The 21,790-nt window shown below is 39.7% G+C and overlaps 1 protein-coding gene across 25 annotated transcripts in view; it reads right to left on the reverse strand.

The window, feature by feature from the left end:
* The window catches only part of SENP7 (SUMO specific peptidase 7), a 205,331-nt gene that overhangs the window by 160,634 nt on the left and 22,907 nt on the right, over positions 1-21,790 (reverse strand). For 9 of the 25 annotated variants that reach the window (XM_051819121.2, XM_051819126.2, XM_070072015.1 and 6 more), the window contains one exon: positions 19,266-19,370. The exons of 7 other annotated variants lie outside the window; for them this stretch is intronic. In XM_051819121.2, coding sequence (XP_051675081.2) covers positions 19,266-19,370 — 105 coding nt within the window. Of the gene's footprint in view, positions 1-86; positions 143-19,265; positions 19,371-21,790 lie in introns of all 25 variants that reach the window. 9 more of the 25 variants (XM_070072016.1, XM_051819123.2, XM_051819122.2 and 6 more) reach the window with 4 other exon arrangements.

A 21,790-nucleotide genomic window follows, 5' to 3' on the forward strand; every position in this document is an offset into this window, starting at 1 on the left:
TATCTTCACCACGAAATATAGTCACTTTCAAAAGTAAAACATAAAGAAAAGATTCTAAAATGTGCACATGAGAAACACCAGATTACCTTTAGAGGATCTCCAATTAGACTGATAGCTGATTTCTCATCAGAAACCCTACAGGCTAGGAGAAAATAGAGAGACATAGTCTAAGTCCTAAAAGAAAAAAAATGTCAACCCAGAATACTGTACTCAACAAAGCTCTCACTTAAAAATGAAGGTGAAATAAAGGCCACCTAAAACAAACATAAATTGAAAGAATTTGTTAGCACTCAACTAGCCTTATAAAGATACTTAAGATGTGCTACACACAGAAACAGAAAAAGATAGTCATCATCATAAAAGAAACTGAAGGCCTTCCCATCCAGCTCTCTGCTATGCCTGGGAGAGTAGTAGAAAATGACCCAAGTCCTTGGGCCCCTGCACCCACATGGGAGACCCGGAAGGAGCTCCTGGCTCCTGGCTTCAGATTGGCGCAGCTCAGCTCTGGCCGTTGTGGCCATCTGGGGATTGAATCATCGGATGGAAGACATCTCTCTCTCTCTCTCTCTCTCTCTCTCTCTCTCTCTCTGCCTCTCCTATCTCTATGTAACTCAGACTTTCAAATAAATAAATAAATCTTAAAAAAAAAGTGAAGGCAGAAAATCTCCTAGTAAAAGCACAAAGGAAATTCAAAGTAAACATTAGGAATACTATAGAAAAATGGCAGAACCATCACATTATTTATCAATAAAAACTTTGAATGTATATGGTCTAAATTTAAATTCTCCAATTAAAAGATACAGACTGGCTGAATTGATTAAAAAACAAGACCCATCTATATGCTACCTACAAGAAAGACACCTCACCAACAAAGATACACACAGACTTAAAGTGATAGAATGGAAAAAATATCCCATGCTAACCCAAAGCAAAAACAAACAGGTGTAGCCATCCTAACATCGTACAAAATAGACTTTAACACAAAAACTGTTAAAAGAGACAAGGAAGGAAATTATGTATTGATTTAGGTATCAATTCAATTAGGAAAGAAGTGACCATATTAAATGTATAAGTACCCAATGCAAGAGCAGCTGGCTATTAAAAAAAAGCATTAATCAATCTAAAGGGAGAAATAGACACAATATAATAATAATGGGGGACTTCAACACATTTCATCAGTGGGTAGATTAACTAGACAAAAAAAATCAACAAGGAAACAACAGAGTTAATCTACACCATGGACCGAATGGACATTTCATCCAACAGTTGAAGAATACACATTCATTTCAACAGTGCATGGAATTTTCTCTAGAATAGACCATATGCTAGTCCATAATGCAAGTAGCAGCAAATTAAAAAAAAAAACTGAAATCATACCATGCATCTTTTCTGACCACAATTGAATGAAGACAGAAATAGCCATTTAAGAAACTCTAGAAAATATGCAAACACATGGAGACTAAACAATATGCTCCTAAATGAACAGTAGCTCATAGGAGGAAAAATTAAAAATTCCAAGAAATGAATGAAGATGATAACACAATACATCAAAAGTTAATGGATACAGCAAAAGCAGTGTTAAGAGGAAAGTTTATATGGGGCTGGCACTGTGGCATAGCAGGTAAAGCTGCTGCCTGCAATGCCAGCATCCCATATGGGCGCCGGTTCAAGTCCATGCTGCTCCACTTCCCATCCAGCTCTCTGCTATGGCCTGGGAAAGCGGTAGAAAATGGCCCAAGTCTTTGGGCCCCTGCACCCACATGGGAGACCCTGAAGAAGCTCCTGGATCCTGGCTTTGGATCAGCGCAGCTCTGGCTACTGCAGCCAATTGGGGAGTAAACCAGTGGATGGAAGACCTCTCTCTGTCTGCCTCTCCTTCTCTCTGTGTAACTCTTTCAAATAAATTAAAAAAAAAAAAGAAGGAAGTTCATAGCAATTACTGCCTACATCAAGAAATTAGAAAGACATCAAATAAATGATCTAAGAATCTATCTCAAGGACCTAGAAAAGCAATAACAAACAAAATCCAAAAATAGTAGTAGTAGAGAAATAATTAAATTAGAGAATAAACAAAATTGAAAGCAAAAAATAATACAAAATATTAATGAAATGAAGAGCTGGTGGAAAAACAAACAAAACTAATACACCATTGTCTTAACCAACCAAAAAAAGGAGGGTGGAGAACACCTAATTAATAAAATCAGAGATGAAAAAGGACATGTTACAATGGATACCACAGAAATAAAAAGAAATTATCAGGAATTACTATAAGCATTTATATGCCAATAAACTGGAAAATTCATAAAAATGGATAGATTTATGGACAACTACAATCCTACCAACATTGTGCCATGAAAATATAGAAAACCAATAGGGGCCAGTGCTGTGGCGCAGCGGGTTAATGCCCTGGCCTGAAGCACCTGCATCCCATATGGGTGCCGGTTCAAGTCCCGGCTGCTCCTCTTCCAATCAAGTTCTCTGCTGTGGTCTGGAATAGCAGTAGAGGATGGCCCAAGTCCTTGGGCCGCTGCACCCGTGTGGGAGACCTGGAGGAGGCTTCTGGCTCCTGGCTCCAGGCTTCAGATCGGCGCAGCTCCAGCCATTGCAGTCAGTTGGGGAGTGAACCACCAGATGGAAGACTTTTCTCTCTCTCTGCCTCTCCTCTCTGAGTAACTCTGACTTTCAAATAAATAAATAAATGAGACCAGGATAAGTACCTGGCTCCTGCCATCGGATCAGTGCGTTGCCCGCGGCAGCCATTGGAGGGTGAACCAACGGCAAAGGAAGACCTTTCTCTCTGTCTCTCTCTCTCTCACTGTCCACTCTGCCTGTCAAAAAAAAAAAAAAAAAGAAAAGAAAAGAAAAGAAAACTAATAACCTATACAGATATTGAAGCAGTAATAAAGACCCTCCCAGCAAAGAAAACCCCAGGACTAGATGAGCTCACTGCTGAGTTTTATAAAACTTTTAAAGAATAACTAATTCTAATTATTCTCAAACTATTCAAAAATATTGAAAGAGAGGGAATCCTTCCAAGCTCCTTCTATGAATCCTGTATCACCTTAATTCCTAAACCAGAAAAAGATATAACAGAGAAAGAAAACTCTATATAGATCAATATCCCTGATGAAAATATGTGCGCCGGCGCCGTGGCTCACTAGGCTAATCCTCTGCCTGCAGCATCGGCACCCTGGGTTCTAGTCCCGGTTGGGGCACTGGATTCTGTCCCAGTTGCTCCTCTTCCAGTCCAGCTGTCTGCTGTGGCCCAGGAAGGCAGTGGAGGATGGCTCAAGTGCTTGGGCCCTGCACCCACATGGGAGAGCAGGAGGAAGCACCTGGCTCCTGGCTTAGGATCAGCAAGGTGCGCTGGCTGCACACCGGCCATAGCGGCCATTTGGGGGGTGAACCAACGAAAAAAGGAAGACCTTTCTCTCTATCTCTGTCTCTCTCTCTCTCTCTCATTAACTCTGCCTGTCAAAAAAAAAGAAAAAGAAAAAGAAAATCCTCAATAAAATACTAGCTACTCAAATCCAACAACACATCAGAAAGATCATTCACCTGGACCTACTGGGATTTATCCCTGGTATGCACAGTTTGTACAACATATGTAAATTAATAAATTTGATATATTACATTAGCAAAGTGAAGAAAAAAACATGATTTTTCAATAGATGCAGATAAAGCATTTGATAAAATACAACATTCTTTCATGATAAATAGTTTAATCAAATTGGGCATAGAAGGAACATTCTTCAACACAATCAAGGCAATTTATAACAAACCCACAGCCAGCATCATATTGAATGGAGAAAAGTTGGAAGCATTTCTACTAAGATCCAGAACCAGACAAGGATGCCCACTTTCAGCACTGCATTCAATATAGTCTGGAAGTTTTAGCCAGAGCCATTAGGCTAGAAACAGCAATGAAAGTGATACAAATTGGAAAGGAGGAAGTCAAATTATCTCTCTTTGCATATGACATGATCCTAAATACAAAGAAACCAAAAGACTCCATTAAGTAACTATTGATACTCATAAGAGAGTTTGGTAAATTTGCAGGATATAAAATCAGCACATAAAAATCAATAGCCTTTGCATACACAGACAATGTCATGGCTGAGGAAGAATTTGTAAAATCAATACCATTCAGGGCCGGGGCCGGCGCTGTGGCGCAGCGGGTTAAGGCCCTGGCCTGAAGCACTGGCATCCCAAATGGGCACCAGTTCTAGTCCTGATTGCTCCTCTTCCGATCCAGCTCTGCTATGGCCTAGGAAAGCAGCTCAAGATGGCCCAAGTCCTTGGGCCCCTGCACCCACGTGGGAGACCTGGAAAAACCTCCTGGCTCCTGGCATCAGATTAGCACAGCTCCAGCTGTTGCAGCCATCTAGGGAGTGAACCAGAAGACGGAAGACCTCTCTCTCTGTCTCTACCTCTCTCTGTAACTCTGTCTTTCGAATAAATAAAATAAATCTTTAAAAAAATGTATCCATAGCATTCACTATAGCTACAGAAAAAAAAATACTTTGGAATAAATTTAACAAAGGAGATGAAAGATCTCTACATGAAAATTACAAAACAGTATAAAGAAAGACAGAGAAACCACCAAAAATGGAAAAATCACCCATGTCCATGGATTGGAAGAATTAATATCAAAATGTCTATACTATTGAAAGGAATTTACAGATTCAATGCAATCCAATCAAAATACTAATAACATTACTTCTCAACACCAGATTTCAAAACATACTACAGGGCAGTTAGGCACTGGCACAAAAATAGACATGTAGACCAATAGAACAGAACTGAAACCCCAGAAATTTATCCATGTAGATAAAACCAACTAATCTTTAACAAGCTAAAATAAATCCATGGAGAAAAGACAATTTCTTCAATAAAAGGTGTTGGAAAAATTGGATCTCTGCATGCAGAATTATGTAACAAGACCCCCACCTTACACCTTACACAAAAATCAACTCACAATGGTTCAAGGATCTAAATCTACAACCTGATACCATCAAATTACTAGAGGAAAACATTGGGGAAACTCTGCAAGATATTGGCATAGGCGGTGACTTCCTGGAAAGACCCCAGAAGCACAGGCATTAAAAGCAAAGCTAGACAAATGGGATTCTATCAAGCTAAAGAGCCTCTGCATTGCAAAGGAAATACTCATCAAAGTACAGAGGGAACCAACAGAAAGGGAGAAAATATTTGCAATTTATACCTCTAATAAACAATTAATATCCAGGATATATAAGGAGCTCAAAGAACTCAACAATAATGAAACAAACTATCCAGTTAAGAAATAGGCTAAGGATATGAACAAGTATTTTTCAAAGGATGAAATGCAAACGCCAACAAACACATGAAAACATGCTCAGAACAACTAACCATCAGGGAAATGCAATTAAAACCACCATGAGATTTTACTTCAATACAGTTAGAATGACTTTCATGAAAAAATCCGAAAATAACAAATTTTGGCAAGGATGTGGGGAAAAGGGTACCTTAATACAGTGTTGGACGGATTATAATGTAGTACAACCTTTATGGAAGATAGTGTGAATATTCCTCAGAAATCTGAAAATAGATCTACCATATAATTCAGCTCTCCTACTCCTCAGTATTTTCCCAAAGGAAATAAAATCAGCATATGAAAGAGTTATCTGTACTCCCATGTTTATTACAGCTCAATTCACAATAGCTAAGATATGAAATCAATACAGATATCCATCAGCTGATGACTAGATAAAGAAAATGTGGTATACATACACTATAAAATACTACTCAGCCATAAAAAAGAATGAAATCCTCTCTTTTACAACACAATGGATGTAACTGGAAACCACTATGTAACTGGAAAATATCATACTTAGTGAAATAAGCCAGTTCCAAAAGGACAAATACCATATGTTCTCCCTGACCTATGTGATAACTAACAGAGCACCTAAAAGGCAATCTGTAGAACTGAAATTGACACTGAGAAGCAATGACTTGAACAGCACTTATCTTGACTGCTGAGGAATAGGTTTTTTTTTTTTTTACTTTTTTGTTTGTTTTTACTATTTGTTAAACTGTTTACTTAACATAGAGTTAATCATATGTGCATAAAGTCAACTGAAATTGGATCTTAGTAAAAAAATAGAATGGGAATAAGAAAGGAAGGAGGAACAGGAGTGGGAGGGTGGGCACAGTAGGAAGAATCACCATGTTCTTAAAAATGTAATTATGAAGTGTATGAAATTTGTAACTGTAAAACAGAATAGTTCTGCATTAAAAAAAAAAAGAAAGAAAGAAAAGAAGAAAAGAAATTCCTGGATGCTGGCTTTCACCTGGCCTGGCCGGTTGTTTCAGGCCTTTGGAGAGTGAATGAGCAGATGGAGGATCAGTTTCTCTCTCTCCATCCCTGCCTCCCTCCCTACCACACAGTGTGTACATGCTTGTGTGTGTGTATGTGTGTCTTTCTCTGTCACTCTGCCTTTCAAATAAACAAATCTCCTTTTAAAAAGAAAGAGAAAGGGGCTGACACTGTGGTGCAGCAGTGTTTGAACACCAGTTGGAGTCTTGTTTACTTCACTTCCAATCTGGCTTCTTGCTAATGCACCTAGCAAGGCAGCAGATAAAGGGCCAAGTATTTGGGCCCCTATCACCCATGTGGAAGACCAGGATGGAGTTCCTGACTCCTGGCTTCAGCCTGGCTCAGCCCTGGATGTAACAGACATTTGTGGAGTGAATTAGCAGATAGAAGATATCTCTTCTATCTCCCTCCCCATCCCTGTCTCTCCCTCTATTTCTTCATTTCTCTGCCTTTCAAAGAACTAAATACATTTTTTAAAAATTAATAAGAAAGGGCTACCATTTTGCCACCACCTGCCATTCTGGCATCCCATATCATAGCACCAGTTCAAATCCTAACTGCTCTTCTTCTGATCCAGTTCCCTGCTAATGCACTCAGGAAAGCAGAAAATGATTCAAGGACTTGGGCTCCTGCCACCCACATGGAAGAAGTGGATGGAGTTCCACGCTCCTTGCTTTGGCCAGGCCCATCCCTGGCCATTTTAAATCTCTTTTAAAAAAAAAATTAGAGCACAAAGATGAACACAACAATAGAAGAAAAGGACAAAGCATATTTAAAATAAACATAGAGAAAAAATCGACAGGACTAAGTCAAAATTATTTATTAAAAAAATGAATATGAATGGACTAAAATCCTCCATCAAAAGACATAGACTGGCTGAATTGATTTAAAAATAAAAACAACCAAAGATATGTTACCTATAAGTAACTGACTTCACCATCAAACATGCATACATTTTTTTTTTTTTTTTTTTTTTGACAGCAGAGTTAGAGAGAGAGAGAGCAAAAGGTCTTCCTTCCATTGGTTCACCCCCCCAAATGGCCGCCACGGCTGGCGCTGCGCCAATCCGAAGGCAGGAGCCAGGTGCTTCCTCCTGGTCTCCCATGTGGGTGCAGGGGCCCAAGCACTTGGGACATCCTCCACTGCCTTTCTGGACCACAGCAGAGAGCTGGCCTGGAAGAGGAGCAACCAGGACAGAACCTGGCGCCCCAACTGGGACTAGAACCCAGGGTGCCAGCACCACAAGCAGAGGATTAGCCTAGTGAGTTGTGGCGCTGGCCCATGCATACAGTCTTAAAATGAAAGGACTGAGAAAGATTCTATGCCAATGGAAGCCAAAAGCAAGATGCTTTTGTACATTTAGTACATTTACTTATATCAGAAAAATTTAGTCTTTGAGACAAAAGTAAAACATAAAAAGAGACAAAGAACTGGAGCTGGGCTGATCCAAAGCCAGGAGCCAGGAGCTTCTTCCAGGTCTGCCACGCAGATACAGGAACCCAAGGACTGGGTCATCTTCCACTGCTTTTCCCAGGCTTTCAGCTGGGAGCTAGATCAGAAATGGAGCAGCCGGGACTCAAACCATCAGCCATATGGGATGCTGGAGCTGCAGGCTGGGGCTTTAACCCACTGCACCACAGTGCCAGCCCCTGAATATACACTGAAAAGAGGAGTACAAATGGCCAAGAAATATATGGAAAACCACTCAATATCACTAGCCAAATGGGAAATGTAAATCAAAGCCATAATGAGGTATCATTTCACTCTACTTAGATTGGTTATTATCAATATGACAAAAAATAACAAATGCTGGCAAAGATTCAGGAAACCTTATTTACTGTTAATGAGAATGCAAATTAGTACAGCCACTATGTAGTTTCTTCAAAAAAAAAAAGCTAAAAATAAATTTACCCTATGACTCAGCTATCCTATCCCACTTCCATGCATATATAGCTGAGGAAATGAAAGGTACCTGGTACTCATATGTTAATTGCAATCCTATTCACAATAGTTAAGATATGGAATCAACCTAGGTGTCCAACAATAGATGAATGGGTAATGAAAATGTGATAACATACCACACACACATTCAGTCATAAATAATAAAATCCTATCATTTGCAGAAAAGTGGATGGAACTTTAGAGCTTTATGTTAAGTAAAATAAGTCAGACACACAAAGACAAATATCACAGGTTCTCTCTTACATGGGAATTTAAAAAAAAAAAATAGTTGATCTGAACTTAGGATAATTATTACTAGAGGTTGAGAAGGCTGAAATGAGGGATAACAGAGGGATATTGGGCAACAGATAAAACACATTTAGAAATAATAGGTTTAAGTGTTTTACAGCATAATGGAGTGACTATAGTTCACAATAATGCATGAAGAACCAGAGGAGAGGAGTAGGTAGTCTTCAAACATAAGGAAAATGGAAGTGCCACTTGACTGGTTTTGTTTTTTGCTTTGTTCTCTTCAATATTTATTTATTTGACAGAGAGTGTTCCCATCTGCTACTTCACTACCCAAAAGCTCACAACAGTACATCTCCTACTTGAGTGGCAGACAACATTGCTGCCTCCCACAGTCCACATTAGCAAGAAGCAGGAGGCAAGAGTTAGAGCCTGGAATCAAACCCAAGCATTAGGATGTAGGGCATGGGCATCCTAATCAGTAGCTTATCCCTTAACCACTATGCCAAATACCTACCTCTACCCACTTGATTTGATGACTTTACCCTTGGTAAAGTGTTTGATGTTAGTTTCATGCCCCTGAAAGGCTCATGCATTAGGTATCTGGTACACACAGACTTATGTTAATGGCACTAAGAGGGTGGAAACATTATTTAACTATGGTGTTTAGAGGTGGGATCTTTGAGGAGTTATTAGATTTGATTTAAGCAGAAGGGTGGAGCCTATGATCAGATCATGGTAGCTTTTTTTTTTTTTGGAACAGATAAGATTCCTTTCTTTTTTTTTTTAACTTTTATTTAATGAATATAAATTTCCAAAGTACGATTTATGGATTACAATGGCTTCCCCCACATACCGTCCCTCCCACCCACTACCCTCCCCTTTCCCACTCCCTCTCCCCTTCCATTCACATCAAGATTCATTTTCAATTATCTTAATATACAGAAGATCAGCTTAGTATACATTAAGTAAGGATTTCAACAGTTTGCTCCCACACAGAAACATAAAGTGAAAAATAATAGATGATTTTTTTTTTAAATGATGATGAAATCAGATCAGACCTATTGTCATGTTTAATCCCAGTGAGAGTCAAGTTGGGAGTTGATAATTTCTTTTTTTTTTTTTTTTTTTTTTTTTTTTTTACAGAGGATCAGTTTAGTATACATTAAGTAAAGATTTCAACAGTTTGCACCCCCATAGAAACACAAAGTGAAATATAGATCATGGTAGCTTTTTAAGGAGAGACATAGACACACTCTTTCTTATCATGTGATGCTCTGTACCACCTCAGGACTCTGCCATTAAGAACATCATCACTGGAGCCAACGTTATGTTGTAGAAGGTTAAGCCACTGACTGCAAAGCAGGCATCTATATAGCCACCGGTTTGCGTCCTGGATGCTTTACTTCCAATCCAGCTCCCTGCTAATGTTCCTGGGAAAGCAACAGAAGATGCCCCAAGTGTTTGGACCCCTGTACCCATGTGGGAGACCCAGAAGAAGCCCCAGGATCATGGCTTCAGCACAGTACAGCCCTGGCCATTGCAGCTATTTGGAGAACGAACCAGTGGATGGAAGATATTTCTCTCTCTCTCTCTCTCTCTCTCTCTCTCTCACTTCCTCCCCCACCCCTATAATTCTGCCTCTCTCTCTGTAATTGTGCCTTTCAAAGAAATAGAAAAATTTTAAAATAAAAAAAAAAGAATGACATCACCAAATGCTGAACAAATGCAATCAACTAATCTTGGATTGGAAACCTTCAAAACCATAATGCAAAATAAACTTTTCCTTCATAAATATCCTTTCTTGTAGTAACAAGAAGGTATCAAAACACTGTATACATATGTTAAAACACTGTATTACACACTAAAAAAAGTACAATGTTAAAATTTTTTAATAAAATATTATTATAATAACAAACTACCCAATTTAAAAATGGGCAAAGAATGTGAATAGATATTTTTCCAATGAAGGTGTTCAAATGACAAGAAGCATGTGAAAAGGTATTCAATGGCATTAGTTATTAGGAAAGGAAAATCAAAACCACAAAGATATCATTGCATACCCCCTAGGATGGGAAAGGAGGAAGAGTGAGAATAAAAGAGGAAGAGAGGGAAAAAAATCAAAAGTGTTGGCAAGGATGTAAACAAGTTGAACATTTAAACATTACTGGCAGAAATATAAAATGGTGTACGTGCTATGGAATACAGTATGGTAGTTCCTCAATACAGCAATTCTAATCCCGACTAATAACCAAATGAAAGAAAAATAAATGTTCAAACAAATTCTTATATGTAAATTTTCACAGTAGCACCATGTGTAATACCAAAGGGTGAAAACAATCCAATGTCCCTCAACAGATGCATATATAAGTTAACATGATACATTCATACAATCGAATCATTGAACATAAAAAGAAATGAAAAACTAATTCATATTATAACATGCTTTAACAATGAAAATGTTCAGTAAAAGGTTCCAGACACTACTACTTATTGAATAAGTCTATTTTTTTCCCAGAGGTCAATAAAGATTTATTTCTATCTCAAACTTTACATCTGGGGCCAGCATCATGGCATAGCAGCACCTCCAGTGCTGGCATCCCATATGGGTGCTGGTTCAAGTCCCATCTGCTCTACTTCCAATCTAGCTCTCTGCTATGGCCTGGGAAAGCAGTAGAAGATGGCCCAAGTCTTTGGGCCCCTGCACCCAAGTGGAAGAACCGGAAGAAACTTCTGGCTCCTGGCTTTGGATCAGCGCAGCTCTGGCTGTTGCGGCCAACTGGGGAGTGAGCCAGTGGATGGAAGACCTCTCTCTCTCTGTCTGCCTCTCCTCCCTTCTCTGTGTAACTCTGACTTTCAAACAAATAAATAAATCTTTAAAAAAAAAAACTTTACATCCAATATTGGCTGCTGGAAGAGGCAGCTTTTTTAAATATATATACATATGTATACATTCATATATATATGAAGAATATATATGTGAATATATATGAAGACATATTAAATATATAATGAATATATATCTCTGAATATATATATATATGTATTCATTTGAAAAGCAGAGTTACATCGCTTCTCGGCCTTTTGGCTAAGATCAAGTGTGAAAAGCAGAGTTACAGAGGGAGGGAGAGAGAGATCCTCCATCTGTTGGTTCACTCCCCAAATGGCTGCAACAGCTGGAACTGGATCAGTACAAAGCCAGGAGCATGGAGCTTCTTCTGGGTCTCCCACATGGGTGGCAAAGACCCAAATACGTGGGTCTTCTTCCGCAGCTTTCCCAGGCACACTAGCAGGAAACTAGATCAGAAATGGAGCAGCCAGATTCAAACAGGCACCCATATAGGATGCTGGTGCCACAGGCAGCGGCTTTATCCTCTATGCCACAGCTACAGCCCCCCAAGAGAGGGAGCTTTGATCCAAAAAATTCAGCACCATCTTGGTGATACACCATGTTTGTGAAGTTCATGTCCCCACTGGAGGAGAAGATCATTTACATCTTTTCTTTCATGCTTTGAGCTAAAAATAGTATCACTGACCAGGAGCAATCTTATGTCCTTTACTAAAAGCAATGGCAATGAGAAACAGTCTTCTGAATACCCAGAATGAGATAACTGAATGACCTTTATAGCAGTCTTTCCCTTAATTCAATATTTCTTCTCTGGTTCTCTCATTTAGTGAACTCTCTCACCTCCTCACCTAGAGAAAGAATCTCAAATCCCACTAACCCCAATATCAGGCTTCTTTTCCTTATTCAGTTATGTATGGTCCTTTTGATTCTATGCTAAGTGATAGAGAACAGTTTCCATAACCAAATTGGATAGTCACCAAGGATAACTCTCTGGCCCATTGAATGATACTGTCGTTGCTGCATTTGCGCTGGACTTGTGTGGCACTCTTTGTGTCCGATAACATGAAAGAGGAGTAGTTCATTGGAATTATTTTCCAACTACAGAGGTATCCCATCACCCTACTTACAGCTCCTGCAATGAGGATAGTTACAGAGCAGCAGTGGCTGATCCATCTGGGGCTTTTGTCAGCAGCAGACCCATGATGCAAGTGTTGCAAGTTCAATGAGTCTATTTTTTAGAAACAATCAGAACAAGAAAATATATAGAGACAGAAAATATATAAGTGGTTGCCAGGAGCTGTGAGATGAAGGAAATTGTAAAATAGGAAGTGAGTACCTAGTGCAAGAAAGGTTTATTTTGAGGGTATGAAAAAGTCCTATAACTAGACAGCCATAATGGTTGCACAACACTGTGATTGGACTGAATGCCAAAATTCATGCTAAAATAGTAAGTTTTATCTTTTGTGTATTTTGCCACAACAACAACAAAAGCATATGACTGCATTTCCAATAAAAAACATATCTGGTAAAAAAGCATTAACAATAAAAGATAAAAATTATATACTTTACTAAGATCAAATTTCTCTGCTCATCAAAAGATATCCCATAATAAAATATAACAGTTAAGTTACAGAACGGGAGAAAAATATTTATAATACACATGCAACAGATTCATATCCTTATCATATAAGTATACCTGTAAATCAATAACAAAGATCAAACACTCAAATTTTGGAGGAGTGGGGGGACTGCTGTTATAGCACAGTTGGGCAAACCATCAGTTACAACATTGACATCCTATATCAAAATACCATTTCAAGTCATGGCTGCTCCACTTACAATCCAGCATCCTGCTAATGCACCTGAGAAGGCAGGGGAAGATGACCTAAGTGCTTGGGCCCCTACCACCCATATGGGAAACCAGTCTGGAGTTCCTGGGTGCTGCCTTCAGCCAGTCAGTCTCTCTCTTTCTCTCTTTCTCTTTCTCTTTCTCTCTCTCTCTCTCTCCCCCCCTTCTGCTCTTCTCTCTCTCTCTCTCCCTCTCCCTCTATTTCTCCCTCTCCCTCTCCCTCTCCCTCTCACCCTCTCCCTCTCTAACCTCTCCCTCTCCCTCTCACCCTCTCCCCCTTGCCCTCCCTCTCTCTGATACTCAGCCTTTAAAATAAACAAATATTTCTTTAAAAACTCATATTTGAAAAATGAATAAGAGTTCCACTTCAGGTAAAATGAGAGAGGAATAGGAATATTTCTTCCATAGAGTACAACTAAGAATTTTAGATGGAATAAACACAGAAACTATCATAGGGCTCTGACGAATATTTGTTAAGAATAACATTGGAGGGGCCAGCGCCATGGCTCACTTGGTTAATCCTCCGCCTGCGGTGCCTGCATCCTATATGGGCACCGGGTTCTAGTCCCAGTTGCTCCTCTTCCAGTCCAGCTCTCTGCTGCGGCCTGGGAGGGCAGAGAAGGATGGCCCAAGTGCTTGGGCCCCTGCACCCGCATGGGAGAGCAGGAGGAAGCACCTGGCTCCTGGCTTCAGATTGGCACAGCGCCAGCCAGAGTGTCCATTTGGGGAGTGAAACAACGGAAAGAAGACCTTTCTCTCTGTCTTTCTCTCTCACTGTCTATAACTCTACCTGCCAAATAAATTTAAGAAAAAAAAAAAGAATAACATTGGAGGGCCAGTGCTGTGGCATAGCGGGTAGAGCCACTGCCTGCAATGCTGGCATCCCATATGGGTGCCAGTTGTCTCGGCTGCCCCACTTCCAATCCAGCTCTCCACTACGGCCTGGGAAAGCAGCAGAAGATGGCCCAACTGCTTAGGCCCCTGTACCCACATGGGAAACCTGGAAGAAATTCCCGGCTCCTGGCTTCAGATCGGCACAGCTTCGGCCATTGTGGCCAATTGGGGAGTGAAACAGCAGATGGAAGACCTTTCTCTCTCTTTCTCTCTCTCTCTCTCTCTCTCTCTGCCTCTCCTTCTCTCTCTGTGTCGCTCCCCCTCTTCGTGGAGGAACGACACTAAGTCCTGCCTAGGCTTCATATCCGAGTCACGGCACCATTATGTCGCTCCCCCTCTTCGTGGAAGAACGACACAGGGCCCTGCGCTGTTCTTTCGTCTGCTCGGCCCTCCCCGGGTTTGCTGCTGGTTCTTCCCGGGTTGGCTACTATCCCTTCCACCTCCGTGGAAGGGCAGTTCCCCCTGGCCACATTCCCCACTTCCGCGGGGGAGCGGCACACCGCCGGCCGGCTCTCTCGGGGGCTGCACAGGTGTTCCTTCAGCTAGATGTTCCCCTTAGATGTTCCTGGTGCATGCCGTCTCTCTCCTCCTTTATAGTCTTCCTCCGCCAATCCTAATTCGGCTGCCCACACGCCGAGTATGCTGCTCTCCTCCAATCAGGAGCAAGTCCTACAGTTTATTAGCTGAACTGGAGGCAGCTGTGCGGAAGCTGTTTACTTCTCTCCCAGCGCCATATTGTGGGAGAGCAGATGCATAGAATAAGTCTTAATTCCAGTAACTCAGTCTAGTCCGGTTTGCTCCCCACATCTCTGTGTAACTCTTTCACATAAATAAATCTTTAAAAAAAAAAAAAAAAGAATAACATTGGAGGGGCTGGCACTGTGGCCTAACAGGTAAAGCTGCCACCTGCAGCTCAGGCATCCCTTATGAGTACTGGTTCAAGTCTCTGCTGCTCCACTTTCCGATCCAGCTCTCTGGTAAAGAGCCTGGGAAAGCAGCAGAGCTTGGCCCAAGTGTTTGGGTTCCTGCATCCACTTGGGAGACCCAGAAGAAGTCCCTGGCTTCAGATCGGCCCAGTTCCAACTGTTGTGGCCATTTAGAAAGTGAACCATCAGATGGAACCTCTCTCTCTCTCTAGCTCTGCCTTTCAAATAAATAAATAACCAGAGACTCACAACTCAATCACAATATCCAGGACAATCCAAAAAATATTGACATACAAAGGAACAAGACAATCTCAACAACTCACATAAACAATCAAAAGAAGCTAAGTGCAAGATGATAGATTAGAACCATCAGGAAAAAAAAAAAAAACTTTAAAGCAGCTATTACAACTATCCTCTGAAAAGGGAGGATGCACTCTCTTCAAAGAAATGGAAATAGGGAAAGCCTCAGTGGAGAAAAAAAATGATTAGAGAAAACCAAATGGAAATTTTAAAACTAAAAGGGAAGATAACTACTGATATGCTAAATGGGGGAAGAATAAGATAGAAATAAAAAATAACCATTAGTGAAAATGGAGATAAAAGATAACCACTAATTCACTAAATGGACTAAAGATTAAGATACAGATTTTAAAAAACAGAGTCAGTGAATTTGAAGATGAACCAATAGAACTTACACAACCTGAATACACAGAAAACATTTTTAAAAATTTAAATGAATAAAGACTTACAGACATCTGAGAAAATATAAAATTTCTAATATTCATGTCATTTAAATCCTAGGAGAGAAAAATGAACATGTGCAGAAAAAAAAATTTTTAGGCCGGCACCACGGCTCACTAGGCTAATACTCCGCCTAGCGGCACCGGCACACGGGGTTCTAGTCCCGGTTGGGGCGCCGGATTCTGTCCCGGTTGCCCCTCTTCCAGGCCAGCTCTCTGCTGTGGCCAGGGAGTGCAGTGGAGGATGGCCCAGGTGCTTGGGCCCTGCACCCCATGGGAGACCAGGAAAAGCACCTGGCTCCTGGCTCCTGCCATCAGATCAGCACGGTGCGCCGGCCGCAGCGCGCTGGCCGCGGCGGCCATTAGAGGGTGAACCAACTGCAAAGGAAGACCTTTCTCTCTGTCTCTCTCTCTCACTGTCCACTCTGCCTGTCAAAAAAAAAAAAAAAAAAAAAATTTTTTAATGGCTGACAGCTTTCCAAGTTTGATCAAAGACATTACCTTACAGATTCAAAGAACTCACTTAACCTGATACAGGATAAACTCAAAGAATCCCTATCAAGACACATCATATATATTTATTAAAAACAGCTTTTGGAGCTGAAAATAGACATACCATATGACCCAACCATCCAGTTCATTTCAAATGAAATGAAATCAGTATATAGGAGTTATGTGTAGCCCCATGTTTACTGCAGCTCAATTTATAATAGCTAAGATACCAAACCACTCAGATGTCTATCAACTGATGACTGGATAAATGAATTATGGTAAATACATAGCACAGAATACTACTCAGGTGTAAAAAAGAATGAAATCCTGTCTTTTACAACAAAATGGATACAACTAGAAATCATTATACTTAGTGAAATAATCCAGTCCCAAAAAAACAAATACCATATGTTCTTCCTGATCTGTAGTTACTAAGAGAGTACCAAAAAAGCTATCTATAGGAGTGAAATTGACACTCTGAGATACAATGATTTTGAACAGTCTTTGTCTCAACTGTTGAGTAACAGTGTTTTTTGTTTTTTTTTTTTTTTTTGCCTTCATGGCATTTGTTGAACTCTTTATTTAGTATAGCGTTAATCTTATGAGTATAAAGTTAACTGAAAATAAATCTTTGTAAAAAATAAGAATGGGAATAGGCAAGGGAGGAGAGTAGGGTAGAAAGTATCACTATGTTCCTAAATCTGTATATAGGAAATACATGAGATTTGTAGACCTTAAATAAAACTTAAAAATAATAAAATAAAATTTGTTATATCAAAAACTAAAAAAGAAAGAAAGGGAGAGTGAGGGAAGGTGGGAGAGAAAGAGAAGAAGAGAGGGAGAAAGAGTGAATATCATTATATTCTAAGAATTGTATCTGAGCCGGCGCCGTGGCTCAATAGGCTAATCCTCCACCTTGCGGCGCCGGCACACCGGGTTCTAGTCCCGGTCGGGGTGCCGGATTCTGTCCCGGTTGCCCCTCTTCCAGGCCAGCTCTCTGCTATGGCCAGGGAGTGCAGTGGAGGATGGCCCAGGTGCTTGGGCCCTGCACCCCATGGGAGACCAGGAAAAACACCTGGATCCTGGCTCCTGCCATCGGATCAGCGCGGTGCGCCGGCTGCAGCGGCGGCCATTGGAGGGTGAACCAACGGCAAAGGAAGACCTTTCTCTCTCTGTCTCTCTCTCTCTGACTGTCCACTCTGCCTGTCAAAAAAATTAAAAAAAAAAAAAAAAAAAAAAAAAAAAAAAAAAAAAAGAATTGTATCTACGAACTATATTGAACTATACTAAAAACTATTTAAACTTTTTTTAAAAATCATGTACAATTTGTAATTTGGTTGTCTCATTTGTATGAAAATTAGTAAAAGCTACTCTTTTAAGAAAAAAGTGGAAAGAGTGTTAAAAGATAATCTCTCTACCTTAGGTTCACTGAAATCATTTTACAAGCTGATTTCTGTCTCTAGTAATCTCTTATTAATTCTGAGAATTGTCACATCTCACCCTCCCCTATAAAGAAGGGTATATAAGCTTCAAATATCTAGCCCTTTTTTGAGTTTCAAAGTTTGTGTAAGATCCCAAACTGTGATTTTTCTCTAGGCAGATTAATAATCTATGATTATTTTCTCCTAAAAAAAAAAATGGGCTAATGACTTTAACAGATTATCTCACCAAATAAGATATACAGATGGCAAATAGATGCTTCACATCATATGGCAGATATACTAAGGCAAAAATGTTTCACTTCATATATTATCAGAGAATTAAAAGTTAAAAAGAATGGGCAAAATCCAAAACACTAACACTACCAAATGCTACCAAAAATATAGAACAGCAGGAATTATTCACTGCTGGTTGAAATGCAAAATGCTACAATATTGGAAGAGTTTGACAGCTTCTCACAAAACTAAATATACTGTTACTATATGATCTGGCAATCACATTCCTTGGTATTTACTCAAAGAACTTGAAAATTTATATCTGCACACTGCCAACACCTTTATATTGGGCTTCCAGATTCCAGAACTGTGAAAAAATAATTTTGTCTTTAAGCCACCCATTGTGTAGTGTTTTGATATGATAGCCCTAGCAGACTAATATAGCCAAAAGTGTATAAATTGGGAAATCTGAGAAAATTTCTGTTTTTAAACAATTGACCATGAGCTGTTTCAGATGACAAACTAATAAAGTCCTATGTTATTTAAAAAAAAAAAATTGCTATACTAAGCCTTATCAACCAGAGCCCTATAATAATGCTTACCAGTGATAAAATTAAAGCCCAGATTTATAATCAGAATATCTATTGATACACAACTATATCACCTTTGAAGAGGTACTCTCTCAAATTTAAAGACAGGGGGCTGGTGCTGTGGTGCAGTAGGTTAAGCCTACGGCACCAGCATCCCATATGAGTGCTGGTTGAAGTCCCAGCTACTCTACTTCCAATGTAGCTCCCTGTTGATGGTCTGGGAAATCAGTGGAAGATGGCCCAAGTGCTTGGATCCCTGCACCCATGTGGGAGACCAGGAAGAAGCTGCTGGCTCCTGGCTTCAGATCAGTCCAGCTCCGGCCATTGTGGACATTTGGGTAGTGAACCAGAAGATGGAAGATCTATCTCCCTGCCTTTCCTTCTCTCTGTTTGTAACTCTGCCTCTCAAACAAACAAGTAAGCCTTTAAAAAAATTAAAAACAAATAAAAGCAAATGAACAAATGATTCTACAAAACTTAAAATTTTATTATTAATAAAACAACTTATTTTACAATGAGATTTGAATTTGGAAGAAATCAAAAGAAGTCCTAACCTCAAAGCATCATTCCAACATATTTCAGAGATAAACTAATTTAAAATCTGCAATTAAATCACGCAGAAAATAAAAAAGGACATCCAGGAAAATAGAAATTCAACTTGATTAAAATATTTTAAACACACCAAATAAAATTATATGCTTAAAAGAAGTTAATTTTATTTACCCCCTGCAAAGGGAGATCCCAGCATTCTGTGCTTCTGAATTTGGACAGTGGTGATTGAGCATGAGCATCTTCTGGTTTTACATTTAACATCTTTCTTATCTGAAACTAGGATGAGATAATAATCAGCTTAATTAAAAAATACATGCAAGAGCTGAATCAGCTAGCAGAACCCTTATATTACCTTGCATTAATATTCTGCTAACAGTTTCAGAGTTTTAAATTCAGTGCTCAGTGCACAAGCAATAAAATACAATTTTATTTTAAAAACTCATTGAGTATAAAGGTGGACAAGTGAATTGCAGCTTCATAACTATAGATGGCCCCCAACTTAGGATGATTCAAAATAAATTTTTTTTTTTTTGACAGGCAGAGTGGACAGTGAGAGAGAGAGACAGAAAGGTCTTCCTTTGCTCCAATGGCCACCACGGCCGGCGCACTGCGGCCGGAGCACTGCACTGATCCGAAGCCAGGAGCCAGGTGCTTATCCTGGTCTCCCATGGGGTGCAGGGCCCAAGGACTTGGGCCATCCTCCACTGCACTCCCGGGCCACAGCAGAGAGCTGGCCTGGAAGAGGGGCAACCAGGACTAGAACCTGGTGTGCTGGCACCGCAGGCAGAGGATTAGCCTAGTGAGCCATGGCGCCAGCCACAAATTAATTTTTGACTTTAGGGTGATAAAAAAGCAACACACATTTAGTGGAATTTGGAATTTTGGATTTTTATCTTTCAGTAGAACAGTAATATGTGGTACAATACTTCCTTGTAAGGTTGGGCAGCAGTAAGCTGTGGCTTTATCAGCCACATCATCAAAAGGGTAAGCAACCAATATTGAACTCTACCATGTACTGTATTCAATAGGTTACTTGAGATATTCCCAACTTTAGTTACAAATGGTCTTTGTGTTAGATGATTTTTGCCCAATGTGAGGTAAAGTAAGTGTTCTGAGCACATTAAACATAGGCTTCACTAAGCTTTGATTTTAATTGCATATTAAACGCAATTTTTACTTACAATATTTTCAATTTGCAGTACATTTATTAGAATTTAACATCACCAAAAGGCAAAGAGCATTCATATTCTTTTGCCTTCAGTCTCCTCCCCTTCTGATCCTTCAAATGCAAGCTCCACAGTTCTTTGATACATAAATCTAATTATGGTTATAATACTTAAACTACTTAAAAAACATTGGCACCCATTATTTATAGACAAAGCTCTTCACAATTGGTGCTCTTTCACATCACCCCACTTCAAAACTCTAAACCCAACCATGTTAAGTTACTCAACCTTTTTAAAACATGTCATATTATTTTATATTCCTAGATCTCTGTGTATCTTGCTTCCTCAACCTAAAATGCCCTATTTTTAGTGTGAAGTACTAAATTTTCTTGTCAAAATTATTCTCTTATCCTTACATCAAGGTATTAGAAAGTGATATATTTATATTATGTCTGTTACATTACACATATACCATATTCTTGTTATTTGTCTATGTGTAACTTCTTATCCAGACCATAGAACTCCTTAAAGAGAAGTCTCTGCCTTTTTCATATTTTTATCTCCAAAGCATGTGGCTCATGATATATTAAATAAATGAATGCAAGCATGGACTACAATCACAAGTTTGAAATCATTTGTTAAAAATTTAAATAATCTGGCCAGTGCCACGGCTCATTAGGCTAATCCTCCACCTAGTGGCGCCGGCACACCGGTTCTAGTCCGGGTTGGGGCACCAGATTCTGTCCCGGTTGCCCCTCTTCCAGGCCAGCTCTCTGCTGTGGCCAGGGAGTACAGTGGAGGATGGCCCAGGTGCTTGGGCCCTGCACCCCATGGGAGACCAGGATAAGCACCTGGCTCCTGCCTTCGAATCAGTGTGGTGCGCCGGCTGCAGCGCACTGGCCACGGCAGCCATTGGAGGGTGAACCAATGACAAAAGGAAGACCTTTCTCTCTGTCTCTCTTTCTCACTGTCCATTCTGCCTGTAAAAAAAAAAAATAAATTAAATTAAATTAAATAATCTTTCACATAAACTCATAAGTGATGAATAAACTTCAAATTCAGCCTACAAAGGTTACACATAGTAAGTTGTAAAACTACAACCAGTAACAATCTGTTGAATTACTTCTATGATAAGAAAGCCTAAGTCAGGAGGATAAAAATAAAATTGAATCAGAGTATTTCAACTCTTTTATTTCACTAGCACCTCTGGAGGATAAATTTAATCTTCCTAGGACTAGTAACTTCTTAATTAATTTCTTGCTATTTTGTTTTAAAAAGTGCATCTTTATAATTATTCATCTACAAAAGGCACTATTACTTCTAAAGCAATCATCTGCCACATACTCCAAGTTAGGAAACAAAAGTTGCTTCCTCAGGAGGTACAAGTGCTTATGGCTGTTCCCACCCATTCGTTCTTTGTAAGTAGCTTACAGTGAATTCTGTGGCAGACTGTATTTTCTAAAGATGGCCACACCAATATTTCCCACTTCACCTGCTCTTCTTAGAATGTGATATTATCAGTTCTACAAT

Source organism: Oryctolagus cuniculus, chromosome 4 (genome assembly GCF_964237555.1).
Source record: "Oryctolagus cuniculus chromosome 4, mOryCun1.1, whole genome shotgun sequence".
NCBI classification, from domain to species: domain Eukaryota; kingdom Metazoa; phylum Chordata; class Mammalia; order Lagomorpha; family Leporidae; genus Oryctolagus; species Oryctolagus cuniculus.